The 22,761-nt window shown below is 36.6% G+C and overlaps 2 protein-coding genes across 9 annotated transcripts in view; one reads left to right on the top strand and one right to left on the bottom strand.

Moving 5' to 3' along the window:
* LOC139123508 (myosin-4-like) overlaps positions 1–22,761 on the top strand; it is a 275,832-nt gene that overhangs the window by 33,690 nt on the left and 219,381 nt on the right. The window lies entirely within an intron of this gene.
* LOC139123500 (tripartite motif-containing protein 2-like) overlaps positions 1–22,761 on the bottom strand; it is a 39,583-nt gene that overhangs the window by 13,882 nt on the left and 2,940 nt on the right. The window contains exon 1 of one of the 2 annotated variants that reach the window (XM_070689658.1): positions 10,156–12,094. The exons of the other annotated variant lie outside the window; for it this stretch is intronic. Coding sequence (XP_070545759.1) covers positions 10,735–12,063 — 1,329 coding nt within the window. The 5' untranslated portion in view covers positions 12,064–12,094 and the 3' untranslated portion in view covers positions 10,156–10,734. Of the gene's footprint in view, positions 1–10,155; positions 12,095–22,761 lie in introns of those variants that run through there. 2 annotated transcript variants of the gene reach the window in all.

Consider the following 22,761-nt stretch of genomic DNA (forward strand, 5'->3'; position numbering starts at 1 on the left):
CAAGAAATCTTCACCGATTTCTTCCAAAACTTTGCGTTCAGAAGCAGCAGCCATTGTGCATAGGTGTGTCAGTAAACCAACCTGAGACAGGTATAGTGCTGTAAGAAGAACTTAGAAGGCCCCTTATCATGATGTTGCAGATACAGTTTATGGTGTCATGTGACCTGTGAAGGGTTACCGTTCTCGACCTGTGAAAATCCTAGTTGTACAGTGTACAATAACATAGGGAGTTCTTGATCACCCACTTCTTGATCACGCAGTCAATTGTAATATTGGATACCTGGATACCATCGTATACTCCATTTGACTAAGGTCAGAGGTCATTTTTACAGGAATAGAGATGAAGATGTGTATTTATTGCCCAAGGTTTTTATATGACATACATTAATGTTTGTTCCAAAACCCCAGCTCACCTTTATACAGTATTCCCTGTCAACCAAACTGACTTTAAGTTACCAGTGACTCAAAAAAGTGCCTTGACTCGATAAAATTCTAGACTTTGAATTTTAATATGAACTTTTTATTGGGCTATTAAAGTGAATAAATTTCATAAATTTTGTACAGCTCAGATTAGTGAATGTTTGGGATTAATTACGACATAGTCCCCCTTGCAAAGAGGAAATGTGATTACAACAATACCTTATCCAAATACTTATTTACATCAGACATTTCATTTTTGAAAATACTTGTGTACCTCCAAATATTGATTGAGAGTAAAAAGTAAAAAGTACTTGCTCCATCTGAAATATTTCTGAACAAAATCATGTGCCTGCCAATTTGACATGATGCAAGGCAAAGCTTAAGACACATGGAAATTATAATTATTTGACCTGTCACTGATGGTGCTGTAAAAATCTGCAAATGGGAAAAAATGCTCAGTGAATTCGTAATCTATACTGATAATATGTCTAATGTTGAGTTTCTGATCAAAAAGTAAATAAAAATGGCACCGTAAAGTGTCAGAACCAACAGCCAGCTTATCTTACTGGTTGATCGATAAGTGAAGTGTGGCCATTGTTGTTTTGTTTGTGTTCTCAACAAGTTTGCACAAGAATATGTCAGGACAGGCATGCAATGATAGATGGCGCTTAGCAGGTCTCTCAGGTGAATAATGAAGTCATTGTATGAAAATGTTGCACCTGGGGATTATGGCGTGCTTGGCATGCTGAGCTGTACATTGTACATTGCATCAGATATCTGTACTATAGTCTTCTTGACCGTGTGGTACAAATCACACTATAGCAGACGCTGCTTTATTTTGAGATTGGAATTCTTTATGAGAACATCTAAATTTACATCACAAGGAGTTTACATCCAAATGTCATCAAAATCAACTCTAACTTTTCTAGAAAGGACAACATTTTCAAAGGCTCCCCCACACCAATTTATGTTTGAACTGCCATGTTGCATACCACACAAGTTTGTGACTCCAACTATGTTTTGTATTCTTCATTTTGTCTCATGCAAATTGTTTTACCTTCCCTTGGAGTGCACTATGTAACAACAGAACTATGTCCAGGCAGTAAATTTCTATACAGAGTCTATCTTTACTCAGGGCAATGAAAATTCTTTATTGATAATGACTCATTACATGTTGATTTGCATGTTTAAATAATACACAATTTGCATATATGAATACACTTACCGGATTTTGGAAATCCAGTGTCTGATGTTGGGTTTCCTCGTATTGCATAGCGCCCTCTAGAGATTGGTGATGGCACATAGAATATAGAGTTGATCTTTCATATCTGTTTCAAGATCATTGTTGATTTGGAACTTGCATACAGAGAGTTGAGGTAAAAGACTCAAGAGAGATATAAAATGCTTTCATAATAATTTTATCGATTTTGTTCAAATTAACCAACTTGATTTTTTTATTCTTCAGCTGAGTTTGTTGAAATATTATCCGGTCAATGTTAAGCCATCCTGGCTCAACTCATCGTGTACGGTGTCATTTTTTACGGCCGTTTGCAGTTGACCTCTGCATACCAGCAGTTAGGGTCATCAGTCAGAGGTTACTATAGCGCTCATTGGTTTAATGTTCTTTGATGTAAGCCTGTATAATTTATGCTGATAAGTCAATGGCAGCGGACTCAAGATTTGTCTCCCCGATGTCGCCATGAACAGGGAGCTGGAAACCCAGAAACTATTCTGGGCCTTTGCACAAAATTTTAAGAGCAATATTGCTTCACAAGGCGACAATTAAGAAGGGCCAAGTAAGTAAGGCAGATTTGATGGCCAGCTTATCAACCATCAGTAATGCAGGGGAGACGCAGGGAATGTACAGGGATTGAAATGGTAGGAGTGATTAAAATAGAGAGGACTGGCTGTGTGTGCTGGCTGCCTTCTCATTTTATATACCGGGTACTCCTAATATATTGGATGCCCTGTTAGGCTCAGCCTGCTGCCTATGTCATACACAACTCATACATTTACAGCGATTTTATTGAGTGTTGCTCTGCAGAAAGGAAGCTCAACCTGGATGAAATTCTGAGTTTTAGTGATATCAATATTTCATAATTACTATTTATTATTTTTAATAATTACGAAAATAATATCATATTTTTAGACTATTCATTCCTAGTTTACCTGTGCTGGTACGTGTGTCAATAAATCAACTTGAGACAGGTGCAGTGACCTGTTAGCAGATAGTCCCCTTAACATCAGATGTTGCAGATATGATTCGTGGTGTCATGCTTCTTTTAGACAGTTTGAGCTCAAACTGATACAATTCCATATTAACACTACATTAAAATAGGGAGTTCTTTATGACCCACTTCTTGATCACGTGATCTAGTACTTTGAATATCTGTTTTCTGACAAGTGACATAAGTCAGTTGTCATATGATCTGGTACATTAAATACCTGTACCTTGTGACCAAGGTGGGACATCATTTTCACACGATCAGTGTTGAAGATCTCTATAAATTGTCTGTACCGTAGATTTCACTTTACAGCCCATGAGCTATTGTGTAGAACACTAGCTAACCTTTACATTGTTTTCCCATTAAACCAAACTGACTCAAACAAGTGCCGTGAGTCAACAAAGTTTAGACTTTTAATTTATGGATTGTATGAGGCTATAAATGAGAAGAAATTTTCACAAATTTTTGTTATGATTCTGTTCATATTTGAATATTGTAATACAGGGCTATATTCCTTTATGAAAATTTGGTAGTCAAACTAATAAAACAGTCAAACTATTAAAGTGATTACAGTATGTTCAATTGAGGTGATAGATGTCATATGCTTACAAGACATCGATCAAACCATATGAACATACTGTAACCACTTTAAAAGTTTGGCGATTTTATCAGTTTGACCACCAAATTTTTCTAACATATAATTGTTTTTACCTCCATTAATTTGACCCCTTCGTAATATTGAATTTGCATATATATTTATCATATAAGATATTATTACATATGTACTGCAGATTATTCTATTGTGCCCCACCACATAAAGTTGGTATTGAATCTCAGTAATGTGCATATGAGAAAAATAGTTCCTTTTCAAAATTCGGTTTTTGGCAGGACAAATTGCATATCATATTGACCACACAGTTGCTTCCTACACTTTATTAATTTTGTCATAATAATACAAAATGTTAACAATAAACTCCTTGTCAAACAGCTAAAAACGTACTTACAGATTGAGGGAGAATGTCACAAGCCATCAAATAACTATGCAATTAGTCACGTGCCCATTCAATACTTTTTCGGTATTTTCACGCTAATTATGCAAATGAGTATCAAATTTGGCGGACTACTTTACTTTCAAATTGGTAAAAATTGTCGTATATTGAAACCCGCTCGATGGAGGACCGGCATTACGACTGGCAAAATTGCGAATATGTTGATCATTTCGAAAGTGAATTTTATTACGGAGACACAATGGAAACACCTTGTGACACTTGAGAAACAAGTATTTTCCAAGGATAACGCGACGGTAGCGTCGTTGACAGTGCCGTCTGGGACTGCACAGGGAGATGTGCCCGTGTCAACACAGCTGACATGTCGAAAGTTGCACCGCAGAAAACCAAAACACGGAAATGAAAACAAGACGCGAAGTGGCACTTTTCAAGGAATGGCTTCACACCATGACAGAAGAAACTTGCGAAGTTCTGAACATTCCACCACCTGAGTTAGATCAATTGCTAGCCCGTTTTTTTTCTGAGCGACGGGACTCACTGACAGCGCTCGTACGGTAAAGCCTGCGTACAACGACTGCTCGATGCCGGCGTTCCACCAACTGTGGCTTCACAACTAAGCTAAGCGGGCACAAAAATCCAACATTACTCAACCGCTATTCTATGGCCAGTGCAGACCAGCAGCGTCAGATGAGCAACATACTCGCCGGTATACAACCTGCATTTGATCCACAATCGACCGCGACCGGAAGTACAAGCCTGATGCCGGCCGAACATACACCGCGACCGGTGGCCGGTCCTTCGTATGCTATTCGAGGTCCCTTGTCGTCAATGCATCAAAATGCCCTCCATCAGTTTCCGCAACTACCAGGGATGTTCTCAAATGCACAAATCAGTGGTGGATCGTTCAACTTTACCTTCAACATCACCGGAAATAATTCCCTATCTCAACAGTCTTCGCCTGTATATCACGCGTCGTTGCATCGCCTCCAAACGTCGCCGACCTTCAGTGATCTACTCCGATTCCGACTCAGATTGAATGATTCAACCGATAACATAATTAGACTTTCTCGTTTTGAAGTTTTACTCATTGTTCTTGTTCCAGTGTACATGAATTTCGATTATAATGATATAAAATACGAACGGTTTCACTTGAAAACATTTTGCAGTGTCATGTGTGTGTGAGTGACGTTGTTTGAGTGTACCAGCTGAGGGGCGAATAACTCTATAGGTTAAGTAATATCCATCCGCCGACCCAAGAATTTACTTGCTCGACGAAGTTACCAACGTGTGTAATTTGGGAACATATGTAATAATAACAGAACTCCATGACCTTGCCCTGACGTTTGTGTGGTACGGAAGTTATTTTCACTCGTGATGCGGTGTATCCTTGCTGTATTTTCACTCGCTTCGCTCGTGAAAATACGGCCGCAGGATACACCGCATCACTCGTGAAAATAACTTCCGTACCACACAAACGTCAAGGCAAGGTCATGGAGTTCTGTCATAGAATTTACCACTTGGACAGATCATAGTTAGACTCTCAAATTTTTACCATTCTTTGCTGGAATGCAACTGATGTAGGGTCGTTTTTAAGCTTGTTGAGTAATGAGTTTTTTTTCCATCTCATTTTGTGTAAAATCCTTTTCCCTTTTTCATGCCATATTGACAGCGAAAAGACGGATAGTAGATACTTTTTCCATATCCATTGCCTTCATTCATGTGAAATTGTCAGTGGCAGTATGTATGGAACAACCAGATCTATAATTTTTAGTAGTTTGTTTCAGAAGTCTGGGGTGTAGCTATAAGTTTCAAAAGTCAATGGCAAAATTTTAAAAGTTGGTGGTCATGGGAGCAGGCTGGTTGCGCAAGAAATTTGAGGAAGTACTTCTTTTGAGAAAAAGTAGCTGGTACATAAAGGAAAGCCTTTTTTTCTTACCCAGTACTAGCTCTAATTACACACCACTCTAGTAATGTTTTCTTGTTATGGATGATAGTGCTTGCTGCACATCCCTATCAATACATACAAAAGAAGTTGAATCTTTCCCCATCCTGGAACCCCCTGATCTCTCATGTCAGTAACTATCCAAAGTTCTTTTATACCAAATCATGGAATCTACAGTACGTAGACGAGTCAGATGCAGTTGAATTGAATTCAGGCGTGATTGTGTTTATATTTAAGAGTGCATCTTGTTTTTTATGCAGTAAGTCAAGTCCTGATTGGGGATCTCAAAGTTGTTCCAAAAAAGTATTAAAAAACAAACAATTTGTAAAGATTGATATTAAAAGGCAGTGTCTCTGAAAGTATCAAGTTGATGCAATCAAAAAATATCAAAGTTAAAGTTCTCAGAAATTTGTTGCCAGGAAGTCTGGTTCCAGGTACAATATTCCTACCTGACTCAATCAGTAGAACACATGCCTGTATATGGCAATCAGTGTTTCTGGTCCTCAAGTATTTGTCCCTCTCATCCCCATTTCACTGTTCAGAGGTCCAACTTTTCCATAGAAAACAATAGGGTTGTACCAATTGAAACTCTGGTGGTGGTAGGATGATGAGAAACTATTGTTAGTGCAAATTTTCTCAGTATTCTTCCCAACACGTAAATCAAATGGTCTTGGTGCACACACAGCACATATAAAACATTGGTTCTGCTCCGGAATGTGAAAGATGGTCATAAGTGTTCTTAGCAGACTCATTAAGCCCAATAGATCACGCAAAGGTACAAACAAAGCCATGAGTACAAATGTGCATGGATGGAAAGGTACACTTTTCTGAGCACAGTTGTGCATGTGGTTTTGTTTGCCCTGTGGTCCATTCAAATTCCAGTTTTTACCTATTCTAGAACACTTACTCCTCAGATATGTACCCACCAGATTCTATTACTCCCAGCATATATTTAACCTTAGCCCCTACTATGACAAAGTTGTAAATGTCCCAGGGATGACATTCTCATACAGGGATAGCTAATGACATTCTAGGACTGTAACCTCTACCTTAACCTTAGCCCTGGCAACTTGACAGTGGAAAAATGTTGGCGAACAATTTCCAGGTGTAGCCTATCTGATATTATTGAAATACACTACTGGGCTTGTCAACACAGCTTGTACCTGTATGACATGCGTTGTTGTCATTGAAGAAGAATTTACATATTTAGACAGAGATTCCATGTGGTACCCTATTTTACCTTGTACCTCGAGATCTGTATGCAGGTTCAATTCATCACTGTAAATGACCACATTCCCAAGGTATGTAGTACGTATTTCAGGCCAATGAAATTGTTCTCATATTAACCCTTTCACCACTATGGTTTGGCCCAATCCATGCATTGTTATCAATGGTGAGTGTGGACCTGTTTACAGCGAATTGGGGGTGAACGGGTTAAACAACTCTTTAGTACACTTTGCAGAGCATAAGTGAATACATGTATTTTGGAAATTGTTTGTCAGATGTTACAGAGACCAACAGTCTATAAGTGATCAAGTGAACTGACCAGGGGCGCGTTTGATTGATACGATCATGATTGTGATTGGCCAATCATGATCGTGATCGTGCGTTCGAATACGCCCAATAACAATCATGATTGACAATCACAGCAATCATGCCCCAGGGTGTGATTGGTATGATTATAAGATGGAGGACAACACAGCTGTCGGTGCTGAAAGCAGAAATAGTGGTAATTTTAAAGTTTCAGAGAGTAAAATTTAAAGCAATATTTTTAAGTGAATTTAGTGGCGCACTCAGATGCGGTTTAATCGCTTCTGTTATATTAAAATAAAATACCTTGATTTACAACAAAATTTGAAAAAAATATATTTGTTTATTTGTTCAGAACATTTGTAGGCTACAGGCACACTACCGAGTATATAGGAGTGAATGTAGTGGGTACAATAAACTATTCCGCAGTAACAAAGATTTGATGGAAATGTTTACTGATAAACTTGAACAGTAGTAGTACGGTTGGCAGGCGAGATGCTGCAGCTCTGCAGAAATGTGTCAACACCGAGGGCAGCCATGTCAACTGAAAACATGATCGTGATAGCCAGTTTTGTTTACAACCTCGATTTTGAAATTGGTGTCACATATATCATAATCATTATCGTGCAAATCGAATGTGCCCCTGTTTCCTGGTAGTACATAGCGCCCTCTAGATGATGGCTGGTAGAACATAGAGTTGGTCATCCATACCAGTTTTGTGGTCACTGTTGATTTGGAACTTGCATACAGGGAGTTGAAGTAAAAGATTTAAAGGAGAACAGTTTGAAAGTTTTCATTATATTTTTATTTTTGTTCAAAACACAGATTGATTTTCTTATTCTTTGGCTGAAAGTTTGTTGAAATATCAAATACAAGCCTTCTCAACTCAACCTATTCTGTACGACTTCGATGTCATTGTTTACAAATGAATTCTGGTCTGAACTAAAAGGAAGATGCCGAAAAACAACATGGGATATATATGCAAAGGCTGTGTTTACAAGCTGAACACAAGGGTTTTCTTATAATTTTTGGAGTAGAATAGGAAACAACTTTAAATTACAAACACTTGAAAACAAAAAAATACATCAAATCTCACAGAAAATTTAACTTTTAACCCTTTCATCACAATGGTTTTGCCCAAACCCATTGTTATCAAGGTAATTGTGGACCTGTTTACGAGGAATTGGGGTGAACAGGTCCAGTGTTTGGTCTATCACCAGATTCCAATCAAACTGAGTTAACATAGTACCTGTTTGCTTTTTGTGCATTCTGTTTCTGTCACAAAGATTGGTAGATATTATGTTTAGGATTCATAATCACCATTACTATAAATCTGACATCGAGAACAATAAAATTTGCATATGTTAAAAAAGTCATACCTAACACCTGTTCCATGACATTCACAGTTTCCGGGCACCTCACCCTGCAGCTGTATCTATGCATTCATTGATGCATTGTTTCAACTTAAGGGACCCATTGGACGAGTGCCAGACTATGTCTTATGCTTTGTACGTGTTGTGCATACGCTATCCAGAAGTGCGTAGACATCCAAGATAACATATTTCCATTCTAGTTGTGCAATAAACTATAAGAAAAATTGTTGACATTGCACAAAAACGGTCAATACTCAGTCCTATTTTATGCGGTACCCTCTCATGAATGAAAGATGTATAATAATAAGGTTGTCACAGTAAATATCGCAAAAGATGCACTTGGACATTGGTTTCACGCATTGCCCAATGCAAATGCACTGCATCAATGTCCTCATGCGTCCCTTGCAGTATTTCGTAATAACCTCACATTATTTTTATTGAGAGTTGCATAATACAAAGAAAACAACAATTGTTCTAAAGGTTTAATAGTGTGTGTAATGTTGAACTTTGACCTAAATGAATGAATGAACTGAAAGACGTATCCAAGTTTTATGTCAAATGAATTGTAATTTACATATTTAATACATGTTTAAAATTTTGCTGTTATCTCATGAAGTGCTTTGGCAAGTGAATTTTTCTTGTGATGTTGATGATAACAAGACGTAGAAATATCAGCATTGTCAGAGAAAACAAAATGTAAACTTACAGACAGCTATGCACACTACAAATAGAGGCACTGAAACACAGGAGCATTTTCAATTACACTTTTTATGTTGAAACACTGTCATTGACAAAAAATCACTTGTAATGTATAAATTATAATGGTACATAGAAATTTTCAAAGTTTGCTGTGGCAAAGCAAGCATTCTTCTGACATGATCACGTCTCTTGAAAATGTTATACTTGTACTATAGAATGAACAATTTTGTCAAACAATTGAAGTTATGGTGTTTTTATAAATGCAATAAATGCAAAGATGTCTGTCAAGGGTGTTCATGCTTTACCCATGATGCAATGGTAAACTAAATTGAGAACGAGTTGAAACTAATATTCAAAGTCTTTGTAAAGGAATTTCATTGAAATATGAAAAAAGACTAGTTTTATTATTTTTACATGTTCTGAAACTGTCTACAGCAAACACCTCTATCAAATTCTGATATAAGGAGGAGCAATTCTTTAAAACTTGCTGCAATATCTACAGCTGTGTATTTTGATTGCGTTGTCAGCAAATTGTGAAACATTGAAATAACTCATCCATGTATCGCCTTAATTCAGCTGATTTGATGTTTCACTTATCCATCACGCTGTAACCAACAAAACACACTTTGATACAATTTATTGTGATCTTATTACTGTACAAACACTTTGATGCAGTGATTGTCAGTATCAGCTACAACCACCCGGCAAGGTACATCATCTGTCAGTGCTATACCAGTGGGGCAGTTCAGCCTATCATTATCACTATCAATACGACAAACAAACTTACCACTACTCTCAAACTTCAGTACCATATAATAAGTGCTTATGAAGCCATAATCATAAGCAGTAACATAGACATATTTATCATTTTCAATTGCTATTCCCATTGGGTATCTGATCTTACCATCCCCACTCTGACAATCAAAGGAATACAAATACTGGTCATGTGCATTGAATACCTGGATACGCTGATTATCGTAGTCTGCTACAAATACCATTCCAGTACTTGAAATTACTACACCCCATGGCCAATGGAATTTCCCTTTACCTTTACCTTCTGACCCAAATGACCTAAGGTATTTGCCATGTTGTGTATAAACCCTGACACAATGCTCATCATAGTCTGTCACATAGACATTGCCATCTACAGGACTAATTCCAATACCCCTTGGATCTTGCAATTCTTTTTGTCCAAAGTATCTGATGACATGTCCATTCTCATCACTGACAACTACTTGCTCATTGCAGCCATCTAAACTATAGTATGTATTATCACTTGATATAGCTATATCACGTGGTGTGAAAAACCATTTGAACTGTTGAATTTCAAAATTTCTTAAATGTTCCCTCTCTTGAGGTTATCTGCAACCTATTATTTTCTGTATCTGCAGTGACAATGTCTCTGTCTTTGTTTATGGCCACACTCCTGGGATTGTTGTACTGTCCCTCAGCACTTCCTTGACTGCCAATGGTCTTCACCAATCCTTTGATGACAGGTATGATGACAGGACAGCCTGGTATCGGTTGATCTCCTACTGTCATGGTAACATGATATTTCCATCCAACTGTCCAGCCACTGTAACTCTGTGTGTACCATCTCTGTTATCGGCTACATTGATGTCTTCCCATGATGCATCAGGTTTTCTTACCTTGGCTTTCAGTTGTTGTTTTGGGATGACTTGTTTTCCTTTGGAATCTCTGGTTGTGATCAGTAGGTCTGCAGAGTCACCTTTGAGGAGTCGTTTTGGAATGTTTTCAACTGTACACTTTGACATACACACATCAGATTTAACAATTCCAAGAATGCCATGCTCACAGAATTTTATATGTGGTGTGAATATAAAGTCACTCTGTTCAGCTTTTGCTATGGTTTCCATGGTAATCAGTTGCTTGATACGACTTCCAACATCACCCTTCGTGGAGAGGAGTTGAGCAGCATTCCCATGATGCATCAGTGTCTCTATGTAATTGCCTGCACTCTTAATGTTACCATGTTTTAATTCCATCTCATCAATATCAGCAGCTGCTCTTTTAATTTTCATTTTGTAATTGTTTTTCAGTTCATCTATCAGTCTCTGCTCTTCTCTCTTTATTTTCTTGATGATTTCTTCTGCTTTCATTCTCACCTTCCTTTCTTCTCTGCTGCACTGCTCTGTAAGATCAGTGTGTATCTGCTTGGCCAGGGTTTTGTTCTTTTCAGCTTCCTGTTCTTTCACTTTCAGTTTGTCAACCATGGCTTTCAATTCTGTAAGATACTCATCTGCTGCATCTTTCAAGTCTCTGTGTACATGTTCTGGTATGCGGTGTTTGACTATGGTGCAGTTTGAACAGACAGGTACCTGACAGGTTTCACAGTAGAATTCAATTTCATTCTTTCTATGGAAACTGCAATATTCCACTGCTTGTAGTGTAACAGGACTGGTTGACATTGCTGTTTTGTATTCTCCAATTGTCATTAGTTGATGTGTCTGTGTGACTGGTAATTTTTTATGTGCCCTTACACAGTTCTTACAAAGATAATGTTTACATTCCACACATTTGTGTGTTCCTGTATTTTCTTTACAAGCTTCACATTTGATCTCACTCTGTATAGACTCCAGTCGTTGCTTGAATATCTCAATCAGATTGCTCATGAAGAAGTTGCCTTTTATCGCTGGCACTCCTCCAACAGGAAGCTGATATTGCTGTCGACATTCGGGACAATTTAGAGATCCAGTCTTCTCAACCAGTGTGACTAAACACTGCTCACAGAATGTATGCAGACATGGTAGAATTTTAGGAGACTTGAACTGCTCCAGACAGATGGTACAACACAGGAAATCTTCACCAATTTCTTCCAAAACTTTGCGTTCAGAAGCAGCAGCCATTGTTGATAGGTGTGTCAGTAAACCAACCTGAGACAGGCACTGAGTCGTTAACAGACTGTGCCCCTTAACATGATATTGCAGATGCACTTTATGGTGTCATGTGACCTGTGAATGGTTAGAGTTGTGAACTGATGGCAATCCTATATGAACACTATATACACCAACATAAGGAGTTTTGGATGTCCTACCTCTTGATCACGCTATCTGTTACATTGAATACATGTACTTTAGTACATGAGTCTAAGGTCAGCAGAGATTAATTATACAAGAACAATATGCATATATTGCTTATGGCTATTACAAGACAACCCTTGAATTTTTGTACAGAACCCTTGCGCTGAACTTTGTACACAGTATTCCCTGTTAACCAAATTCACCGGTCACTCAATAAAGTGCCTTGACCCAGCAATGTCTTACACATTCAATAATTTGACTGGTACGGAGCTGATACAAAGAAATTCTCGCATTTATTTTTGCAGCAGTGATTAGCAAACTTTTTTCCACAATATCACAACATTTTCTATCTTACCAAATTGCAAATTTTCGTCAGACACGTGAGCGCATGTCAGATTATAGCTTGGTACACTGAACAGCTTCCAGCTTGTCTGAATACACTCTTTCAATGCTGTTTCAAACGTCTGAGGCATATTCTAGTTGATCACAAAAGTTTTGTAAACCATGAGCACGAGGGCATCCACCGACAACCCTCTCCCAGATCTTTTCAACATGCCAAGTTGTCTTCAAGCATTGATAATACTGGAAATAACATGGGTTGTAAAAGGTAACTTGGTGTGTATAGTGTCATGCCTTAAAATTACTGTATCTTTACTACAGTAAAGTGTTTCCAAATTGTGTGCATCAATATTGAGTGCATCAATATTGTGAACATTAACATTAGAAGCCCTGTCAAATTGGTAATTCACAATTTTTTCAAAGAAAAACAAAGCACAACACACTCGGCATAATTAAAGGGAGCCAGTCGTCGGATCTCTGCACAAAGGTTTAACAAAATACCAATTTGTGCTTTTTGCCACACAAGACTGTGACTTAAACAAAATATAGTTTTCTTCAATTTGTCTCATAAAAATTGTTTTGCCTTCCATTGGAGGGCTCTAACCCTAAGTACCAACTGTGTCTGGGTGGTAAATTTCCATACAGCGTCTATAGTACATAACTAAAGCCAATGAAAATTCTTCATTGATAATGACACATTACATGTTGATTTGCATACTAAAACAACATACAGTTTATATATGAATACATGTATTTTTGAAATCCAGTGTCAGATGTTAGGTTTCCTTGTATTGCATAGCGCCCTCTGGTGACTGGTGATGGCAGGTAGGCCTTCCATACCTGTTTCAAGATCATTGTTGATTTGGAACTTGCATACAGGGAATTGAAGTTAAAAACTCAAGGGAGAACAGTTTAAGAATGTTTTTATAACATTTTTTATAATTTTTGTTCAACAAAGCTAGATATCTTTCTTATTTTGGGCCCAAAGTTTGTTAGAGGGACAAAGTTGATCTTTTTGACCTGTTTCTGATAATCAACAATATGTGGAAGACATGTAAGTCACTGAGTGTACAAAATGTTGTAAATGCAAAGTGTCAAAAATGGCCCCTTTTCTGAATGCAAACAGATTATTTTGTTTATGATATCATGGCAAAATGGATTTTTCCTATTCCAACTTGCTTTGCTATCACAAATAAACAGTGCTGCAATATAAGGGCAAGCTGCCATCCTTATCTTGGCACTGCAAATCAAGACTTCATTATAACAGCTTACATAGGAACCAAACTTTTGTAATAGTGTAGTTCAGCCCTGCATGGTGAGAATTGTACACTTGAAGTTTTGAACATTTTGTTTTTTGATACAGATCATAAAATGCTTGACAGAATGTTTAGTCATGTCTTGCCGTAAGCAGAGTTTAGGTTTTGCACAGTTGACTAATATTTCACCATGTTTCAAGAAATCAAAACACAAACAACTTTTTTTTTATAAAACAAAATTCATGACAAAAGATTAAATTTGTCTCTGTAAATTATCAAGTACATGTATAAACTTAATCATCTCAACCACTGTGTACACTGTGAATCGTTAAATGTTCACAAATAATTTCCAGTCTGGACTTACATTTAGTTTTCAACAATATCATTGGACATTCCGACATTTTAGTTGTAGAAAAATTACAAGTATAATGTGATGAAAACAAAACTGCAGAGGATACATCAATGTCACAGTTCATGTAGCTTTAACCCTTTTAACACAATGGTTTGGCCAAATCCATTGTTATCAATCATGATTGTGGACCTCTTCTCAGCAAATCAGGGGTGACAGGTGAAGTGTTCAGTAATTAATTGAGATCAACTAGAGTTAACCTACTGCTTTGTTTGTCATTCTGTTTCTGTCACAAAATTTTACTGGTTCTGATGTTACAGATTTATAGCCTTTATCTGCCAAGTTCATTTTCATTATCAAGTCAAGTTGGCTAAAACTAGTGAAGCACAACTTGTCCCATATTGTAGAGCCAAGACCACTGACGCATGCAGACTGCAACACATTGATTCGCCTTATCACTTGTTATATCTACCCTACACATAACACAATCCATGCCTGATCCTTTCCCTCATTCATTTCTATCTATCTATTTGTATCATATCCTATGAGTCATCAAACATTCGCATATCTGCAGCTCTTTGCCACGTTCCGGCCATTGTAGCGCCTACTATGACCAAGTTCACATCGTAAAACTTCCACCCACCCTCCACCACAAAAAAGGCAAACAAAAATGCAACATCGCTGGAGGGTAGCAGCTCACAAATATAGAGAACTGTAACATTTTTTGTTTTTGCATAATTGGATAGCTAAAACTCAATAAAGTGCCATGGGATTTTTGTCATGGGCCCAAGTGGGTGCCCGTTAGCTCGTTGCCTGATGTGCGGTTGGACCCTGTGAGGGACCACATACCGCCATCCAGGCCACTGAGATACCTTGACTCCCACGCTGTGGCAGTACCTGCATCCCCTGATAACATGCTGCCTTCCCCTTATGTTATTAAAATCTGCGAGTGACTTCAGGGGGAAAGGTGGTGACAATGCTGGGATGTGCCATCGCCCCTGAATTTCAGCCAAACCTTTGTCTTCCTGTCGTTTCTTTGCGTTAATCAATCAACAAAAGGAACTTTTACCAGTGTATATTGATGATTCTAGAAAACTCATTGGAAATCAGTATTGCAGCAGTGTTTTGATGAGGATCATATTCCTCAGTGGTATGAGGCAAAGGTGATAAGCATTATTCATATTAATTCCATTGGCACAATATATGGTACAATGTAAAATATTATGAAACACCAGACGATACGCATGAATTCAATCTCTTACATGACTTGAAGAAATTAAGTGAATTCTATAAGAAGAGGGTAGTCTAGAGGTCATGCTACTTAACAAAATGATAACATCCAATCATGTTGCTCAAATAAAAGAGTCATCTTGTAATAGAGTGTTGAGGTTTAGTACAGTAACACCTCTGATGTAGTTTTGTTTTTGTTTTTGTATTACCCATCACACACATTTTATTTAAAGTTATACAGTCGGTCTCAATTTCAAAAATTCAGGTTTGTTCATGGCCTGTAACAATTTTTCACATTTTCTCGAAACTTTATTTCAACAAGATTTTATACTGACCTCTACCATGCCATTGACCTCTGACACAATAAATATTTTTGAACACATACATTTTTAAACAATAACAATTGTAAAAATCATCAAAACGGTGAGAAATTGAATAATACCTAATTTGCATCAATGTGGAGATTATCATGTGATTTGTACGCATTGCAGCAACTAGAAACATCTATCAACTGTTATCTCTGTTACTTTTGTTGAAAGATATTAACTATGCTGTAATTTTTTTAATTGATGAACTTTGACCCTGTTGATTTGCATAAATATGTAATTATTTGCATATTAGTCAATGTCTTTGCAGAGCTGTATAAACTATTCCGTTAATGATAAACTTGCTTATGAACTGCTACATCACAACAATTAGAAAATGATAATTTTGTTGTTCATAATTAAATGTTTAATAAATTGGTGATTGATGGACTAATACATTGATTGATTGATTGATTGATTGATCGATTGATTGGTTGATTGGTGGATTGATTGATTGATTGGTTGATTGATTGAAAGACTGATGAATTCCATTACGAATAAATTTTGTATGCAACAGGACATTAAATATACATGCATCTTGCATAAACCTGTCTATGATGAAGTACATGTCATCTTGGTTCTAAAAACACTACACATGTATCTCTATGGAGGATGGTACCATCTATAATATTGCATACACAAGGAGACCTTAGAGAGAACAGGTCCAACGTTATAGTAAATTTCTGCAATGGTCAAAATATCATAATTTTTGAAAGGATTGGTCAATTTTGATCAAACAAATGGCGTTTTACTCCAAATAGTATGCTGTCTCCACAAAGTCACTCAAAAGAAGAACTGCCTCTTATAAAATAAAGCACTGAATACCCTACATTTATCACCTTCATTCAACTGATTTTATGACAATATTCTACTTTATTATCCATCTCTGTTGTGATGAACAGGGTCAATCAACAAAACAATTTGGTACAATCAACTGTCACAGTGACGTTATCACTGTACATACACTTTGATGCAGTGTTTGTTTGTATCAGCTACAACCACCCTGCAAGGTACATCATCTGTCAGTGCTATACCAGTGGGGTAGTACAACCAATCCCTATCATTACCATCAATACGACAAACAAACTTACCACTACTCTCAAACTTCAGTATACCTTCAGGGTTAACAGCAGTAACATAGACATATTTATCATTTTCAATTGCTATTCCCGTGGGGCATCTTATCTGACCATCCCCACTCTGACAATCAAAGGAATACAAATACTGGTCATGTGCATTGAATACCTGGATACGCTGGTTGTCTGTGTCTGCTACAAATACCATTCCAGTAGTTGCTATGACTACACCCCAGGGACAAAGAAATTTCCCTTGACCTTTACCTTTTGAGCCAAATGACCTAAGGTATTTGCCATGTTGTGTATAAACCCTGACGCAATTGCAATACCTACCACTGTCTGTCACATAGACATTGCCATCTACAGGACTAATCCCAATACCACATGGATCTTTCAACTCGTAATATCCAAAGCATCTGATGACATGTTCATTCTCATCACTGACAACTACTTGCCTATTGTTGTCATCTAAACTATAGTACGTATTATCACTTGATATAGCTATATCAACTGGTCTGAAAGGCTTCTTAAACTCTTGAAAATCAAAACGTTTCTTATATGTTCCCTCTCTAGTATTTATCTGCAACCTATTATTGTCTGTATCAGCAGTGACAATGTCTCTGTCTTTGTTTATGGCCACACCATAGGGACTGTTCAACTGTTTCACCCCAATGTCTCGACGGCCAAAGGTCTTCACCAATCCTTTAATGACATATATGATGACAGGACAGCGTGGTATTGGTTGATCTCCTATTGTCATGGTAACTTGATATTTTCCATCCAATTGTCCATCCACTGTAACTCTGTGTGTACCATCTCTGTTATCGGCTACATTGATGTCTTCCCATGATGCATCAGGTTTTCTTACCTTGGCTTTAACTTGTTGTTTTGGGATGACTTGTTTTCCTGTGGAATCTCTGGTTGTGATCAGTAGGTCTGCAGAGTCACCTTTCAGGAGTTTGAGTGGAATGTTATCAACTGTACACTTTGAGATTTCAATGTCATATTGAGATTCAAGAATTCCCAGAGTTCCATGCTCAGAGAATTCATAATTTGGTGTAAATATGAAGTTGTCATGTTTAGCTTTTGCTGTAGTTTTCATGTCAATCAGTAGCTTTATATGAATGCCAACATCACATTTTGTGGAGAGAAGTTGAGCAGCATTCCCATGATGCATCAGTGTCTCTATGTAATTGCATGCACTGTGAATATTACCTTGTTTTAATTCAATCTCATCGATATCAACAGCTGCTCTTTTAATTTTCATTTTGTAATTGTTTTTCAGTTCATCTATCAGTGTCTGCTCTTCTCTCTTTATTTTCTTGATGATTTCTTCTGCTTTCATTCTCACCTTCCTTTCTTCTCTGCTGCACTGCTCTGTAAGATCAGTGTGTATCTGCTTGGCCAGGGTTTTGTTCTTTTCAGCTTCCTGTTCTTTCACTTTCAGTTTGTCAACCATGGCTTTCAATTCTGTAAGATACTCATCTGCTGCATCTTTCAAGTCTCTGTGTACATGTTCTGGTATGCGGTGTTTGACTATGGTGCAGTTTATACAGACAGGTACCTGACAGGTTTCACAGTAGAATTCAATTTTATCCTCAGGATGGACATTGCAATATTCCACTGTTTTTAGTGTCGCAGGACTGGTTGACATTGCTGTTTCATATTCTTCAATGGTCATCAGTTGATGTGTCTGTGTGGCTGGTAGTTTTTTATGTGCCTTGACACAAATGTCACAAAGATAATATTTGCACTCTACACACCTGTGAGTGGCTGTATTTTCTTCACAAGCTTCACATTTGATCTCAGTTCCCTGCATAGACTCCAGTCGTTGCTTGAATATCTCAACCATATTGCTCATAAAGAAGTTGCCTTTTATCGCTGGCACTCCTCCAACAGGAAGCTGATATTGCTGTCGACATTCTGGACAGTGTAGAGATCCAGTCTTCTCAACCAGTGTGACTAAACACTGCTCACAGAATGTATGCAGACATGGTAGAATTTTAGGAGACTTGAACTGCTCCAGACAGATGGTACAACACAGGAAATCTTCACTGATTTCTTCCAAAACTTTGCGTTCAGATGCAGCAGCCATTGTGCATAGGTGTGTTAGTAAACCAACCTGAGACAGGTACAGAGCTGTTAACAGATGTACCGGTAGTACCTTTTAAGATGATGTTGCAAAGCAGATTATGGTGTCATGTTACCTGTGAATTGTTAGAGTAGTGAACTTATAGAAATCCAATGTGAGTACTGTACACTAACATAGGGAGTTTTTTATAACTCACTTCTTGATCACGTGATCCATTCATTATAATATTATAATACCCCTGTACCGTATACTTACATATAAAAAGGTGAGAGGTCATTTTCACAACAGTGGTGTTGATTCAAGATATGTATTTATTGCCCAGTGTTTTTATATGACGTCTGTTAATGTTTGTTCAGAACCGTAGCTGACCTTTATACAGTATTCCATATCAACCAAAATGACCGACTCAAAATATGCCTTGACTATATAAAATGCCAGACTTTAATATATGAATATTGTATTGGACTGAAGAGAAGAAGTTTTCATAATTTTTTCACAGCCGTGATTACGGTGAATGTTTCAATATAAATCACCACGCAGTCGCTCTGGAGTCCATATAAGGAGGTACTGAAAACATAACCTTATCCAATTACTAATTTACATCACACATTTCACTTCTAAAAATACTTGCATATCTCCAACTATTGCTTGAAAGTAATAAGTAATAGTACTTGCCCATCTGAAATACTTTCTGAAAATATCATCCTGCCTGCCAATTTGAATTATAATAAATTTGACCTGTCAATGATGATGCTGTAAAAATCTGCAAATGGAAAAAGATGCTCAGTGAATTCATAATCTACACTGATAACATGTTTTCAATAAGTTTCTGATAAAAATAATGAATGCGGCACGTAAAATAAAATGTCAGAACCAACAGCCAGCTTATCTTGCTGTTTGATTGATAAGTCTAGTGTTGCCATTGTTGTTTTGTTTGTGTTCACAACAAGTTTGTACAAGAATATGTCAAGAAAGGCATGCAATGATAGATTGTGCCATATCTACAACAAGTATTATGGTCTGTCAGGTGAATAATGAAGTCATTGTATATAAATGTGGATTTATTATCGTTCTGAGCTGCCATTGTACACTACATCAGATATTTGTCTGTACTATAGTCTTCTTGACCATGTAGTATGAATCACACCACACAGTTATTAGGCAGAGGCTGGTCTATACTTGGAGATGAGAATTCTTGAAGAGAACACTAAATTTACATCAAAAGGAGCTGTAAAAAAAATCATGCCATTGTAAAATTTTACATCCAAAGGTCATCAAAATCAACTCCACCATTTTTAGAAAGGACAAAATTTTCAAGCGCTGCAACCCCCTCACCAATTCATGTTGTGAAGCTCCATGTTGTACCTTGTGCCACACAAATCTATATCTGACTCAAACAAAATGTTTTCTTCAATTTGTCTCATACAAATTGTTTTCCCTTCCCTTGGAGGGCACTAAACCCTTGTACCAACTATGTCTGAGTGGTAAATTTCCATATACAGTCTATGGGACATTACTCAGGCCGATGAAAATTCTTCATTGATAATTAATTATGAGAATGGTGATTTGCATATTTGAAGAATACACAATTTACATTTATGAATACAATGTGTATTTTGGAAATCCAGTGTCAGATGATTGGTTTCATCGTATTGCATAGCGCCCTCTGGTGACTGGTTATGGCAGGTAGAACATAGAGTCAGTCTTCAACAACTGTTTCAAGATCATTGTTGATTTAGAACTTCCATCAAGCCAGTTGAAGTAAAAGACTCAAGGGAGAACTGTTTGAATGTTTTCATAATGTCTTTTATTATTTTTTCCAAAAGACATTGATTTTTGGCTGAAAGTTTCTTGAAATATCAAATACAAGCCTTCTCAACTCAACTCATCATGTACAATGTAAGTTATTGTTGACAAATGAATTCTAGTCTGGACTAAAATTAAGATTTCAAAAATAAAATTGGAAATACATACAAAGGCTGTGTCAGTAAGTTGAACACAAGTCTTGGTGGTAAATTTCCATACAGAGTTCATCATAGATTTGGAACTTCCATATAGGTAGTTGAAGTTAAAACTCTACGAAGAACAGTTGAAATGTTTTCAAATATTCTTCAGTTTTGTTAAAAAAAACCAAACAAATTGTTTTCTTAGTTTTTGGCTGAAGTTTGTTGAAATATCAAATGTAAATTTTCCTAACTCAACCTATTGTGTACAATTGCAGTGTCATTGTTGACAAATGAATTCTAGTCTTGACTAACATTAAAATGTCAAAAATAACATTGAACATACATAAAAAGGTTGCGTTGTCAGGCTGAACGCAAGAGTTTTTGCATAATTTTTAGAGCAGAATAATTAAGAAACTTTCACAAAGTAAATAAAATACTGGAAGATACATCAAATGTCACAGTTAATTCAGCTTATAACCCTTTCATCACAATGGTTTGGCCCAAACCCATTGTTATCAATGTAATTGTGGACCTGTTTACAAGGAATTGGGGGTGAACAGGTCAAGTGTTTGGCATATCACCAGATTCCAATCAAACTGAGTTAACATAATACCTGTTTGCTTTTTTTTTACATTCTAGTGTTTCTGTGACAAAATTATAATCACTTATGTTGAGGATAAATTATCACCAAATTTTATTGAGAGTTGCATGATACAAAGAAAACATCAATTGTACTGAGATTTAAACCCAGTGTGTTCAATATTGAACTTTGACCTCAATGAATGAACTAAAAGATGTGTCAGAGTTTCACATGGAATTAATGGTAATTTACATATTTAATACAATTTAACCATTTTGCGGTTGTCATATGAAGGGTGTCGGTAAATTTGACAAAAATTGAACAAAATAGAGACATATTCTCATTATCAGAGAAACCAAAGTATAAATTTACAGACAACTGCATACTACAAATACTGGCACTGAAAAACAGGAACATTTTCAATTCACATTTGAAGTTCTTGAATACAGTCATTGACATGAAAAAAACTGTGATTTTCTTTCAAAATTCTCAAACAAAGAAAGAAACTATTTAACAGACTATGATCACATCTCTTTAAAAGTTGTACGTGTATCGACAACTGAATAAAGTATAGAATGAAAAGTTTTCTGTCAAACAATTATCATGCTTTTTGTAAAGGAAATAACAGCAAAGATGTCTTTCAATGTGTTCATGTATTACCCATGATGCAATAGTAAACTAAATTCAGGAAAATTGAAATTTATTTTCAAAATCTTTTGTGAAGGAGTTCATTGAACAATGAAAAGGGCGTAGTTGATTGTTTTGATTTTTTTTAAATTGTCTTTGGCTAAAACACATTAATCCTATACTAAAGTATAAAAGTTCAATTTTTTTTCAAATTCCGACATACATGTCTACATTGTATTTTCATCAAGTTGTTGTTAAATGATGATGGAATTTTCAAAAGCCTCACAAGATTATGATCAAACTGATGGGTAAGATAGTTCTGTTTATTTCTTGGCTTTCTGTCACAACATTTTTACTAGTTATAATGTTGAGTATACATAATCATCATTATTTTCCTTAAGAGTTGCATGATACAAAGAAAACATCAATTGTACTGAGGTTTAAACCCTGTGTGTTCAGCGTTGAACTTTGACCTAAATGAATGAATGAATGAACTGAAACTTGAAAGATGTATCCAAGTTTCATTTAAAAATTAATGGTAATTTACATATTTAAGACATTTTTATAATTTTACCATTATCACATGAAGTGCTCTGTCAAATTTAACAAATTTTGCTTGTGATGTTGATCATAACAAAACATAGACATACCGGTACTTGCATTA

This window comes from Ptychodera flava (genome assembly GCF_041260155.1).
Source record: "Ptychodera flava strain L36383 chromosome 23 unlocalized genomic scaffold, AS_Pfla_20210202 Scaffold_23__1_contigs__length_28996876_pilon, whole genome shotgun sequence".
Taxonomy (NCBI): Eukaryota; Metazoa; Hemichordata; class Enteropneusta; family Ptychoderidae; genus Ptychodera; species Ptychodera flava.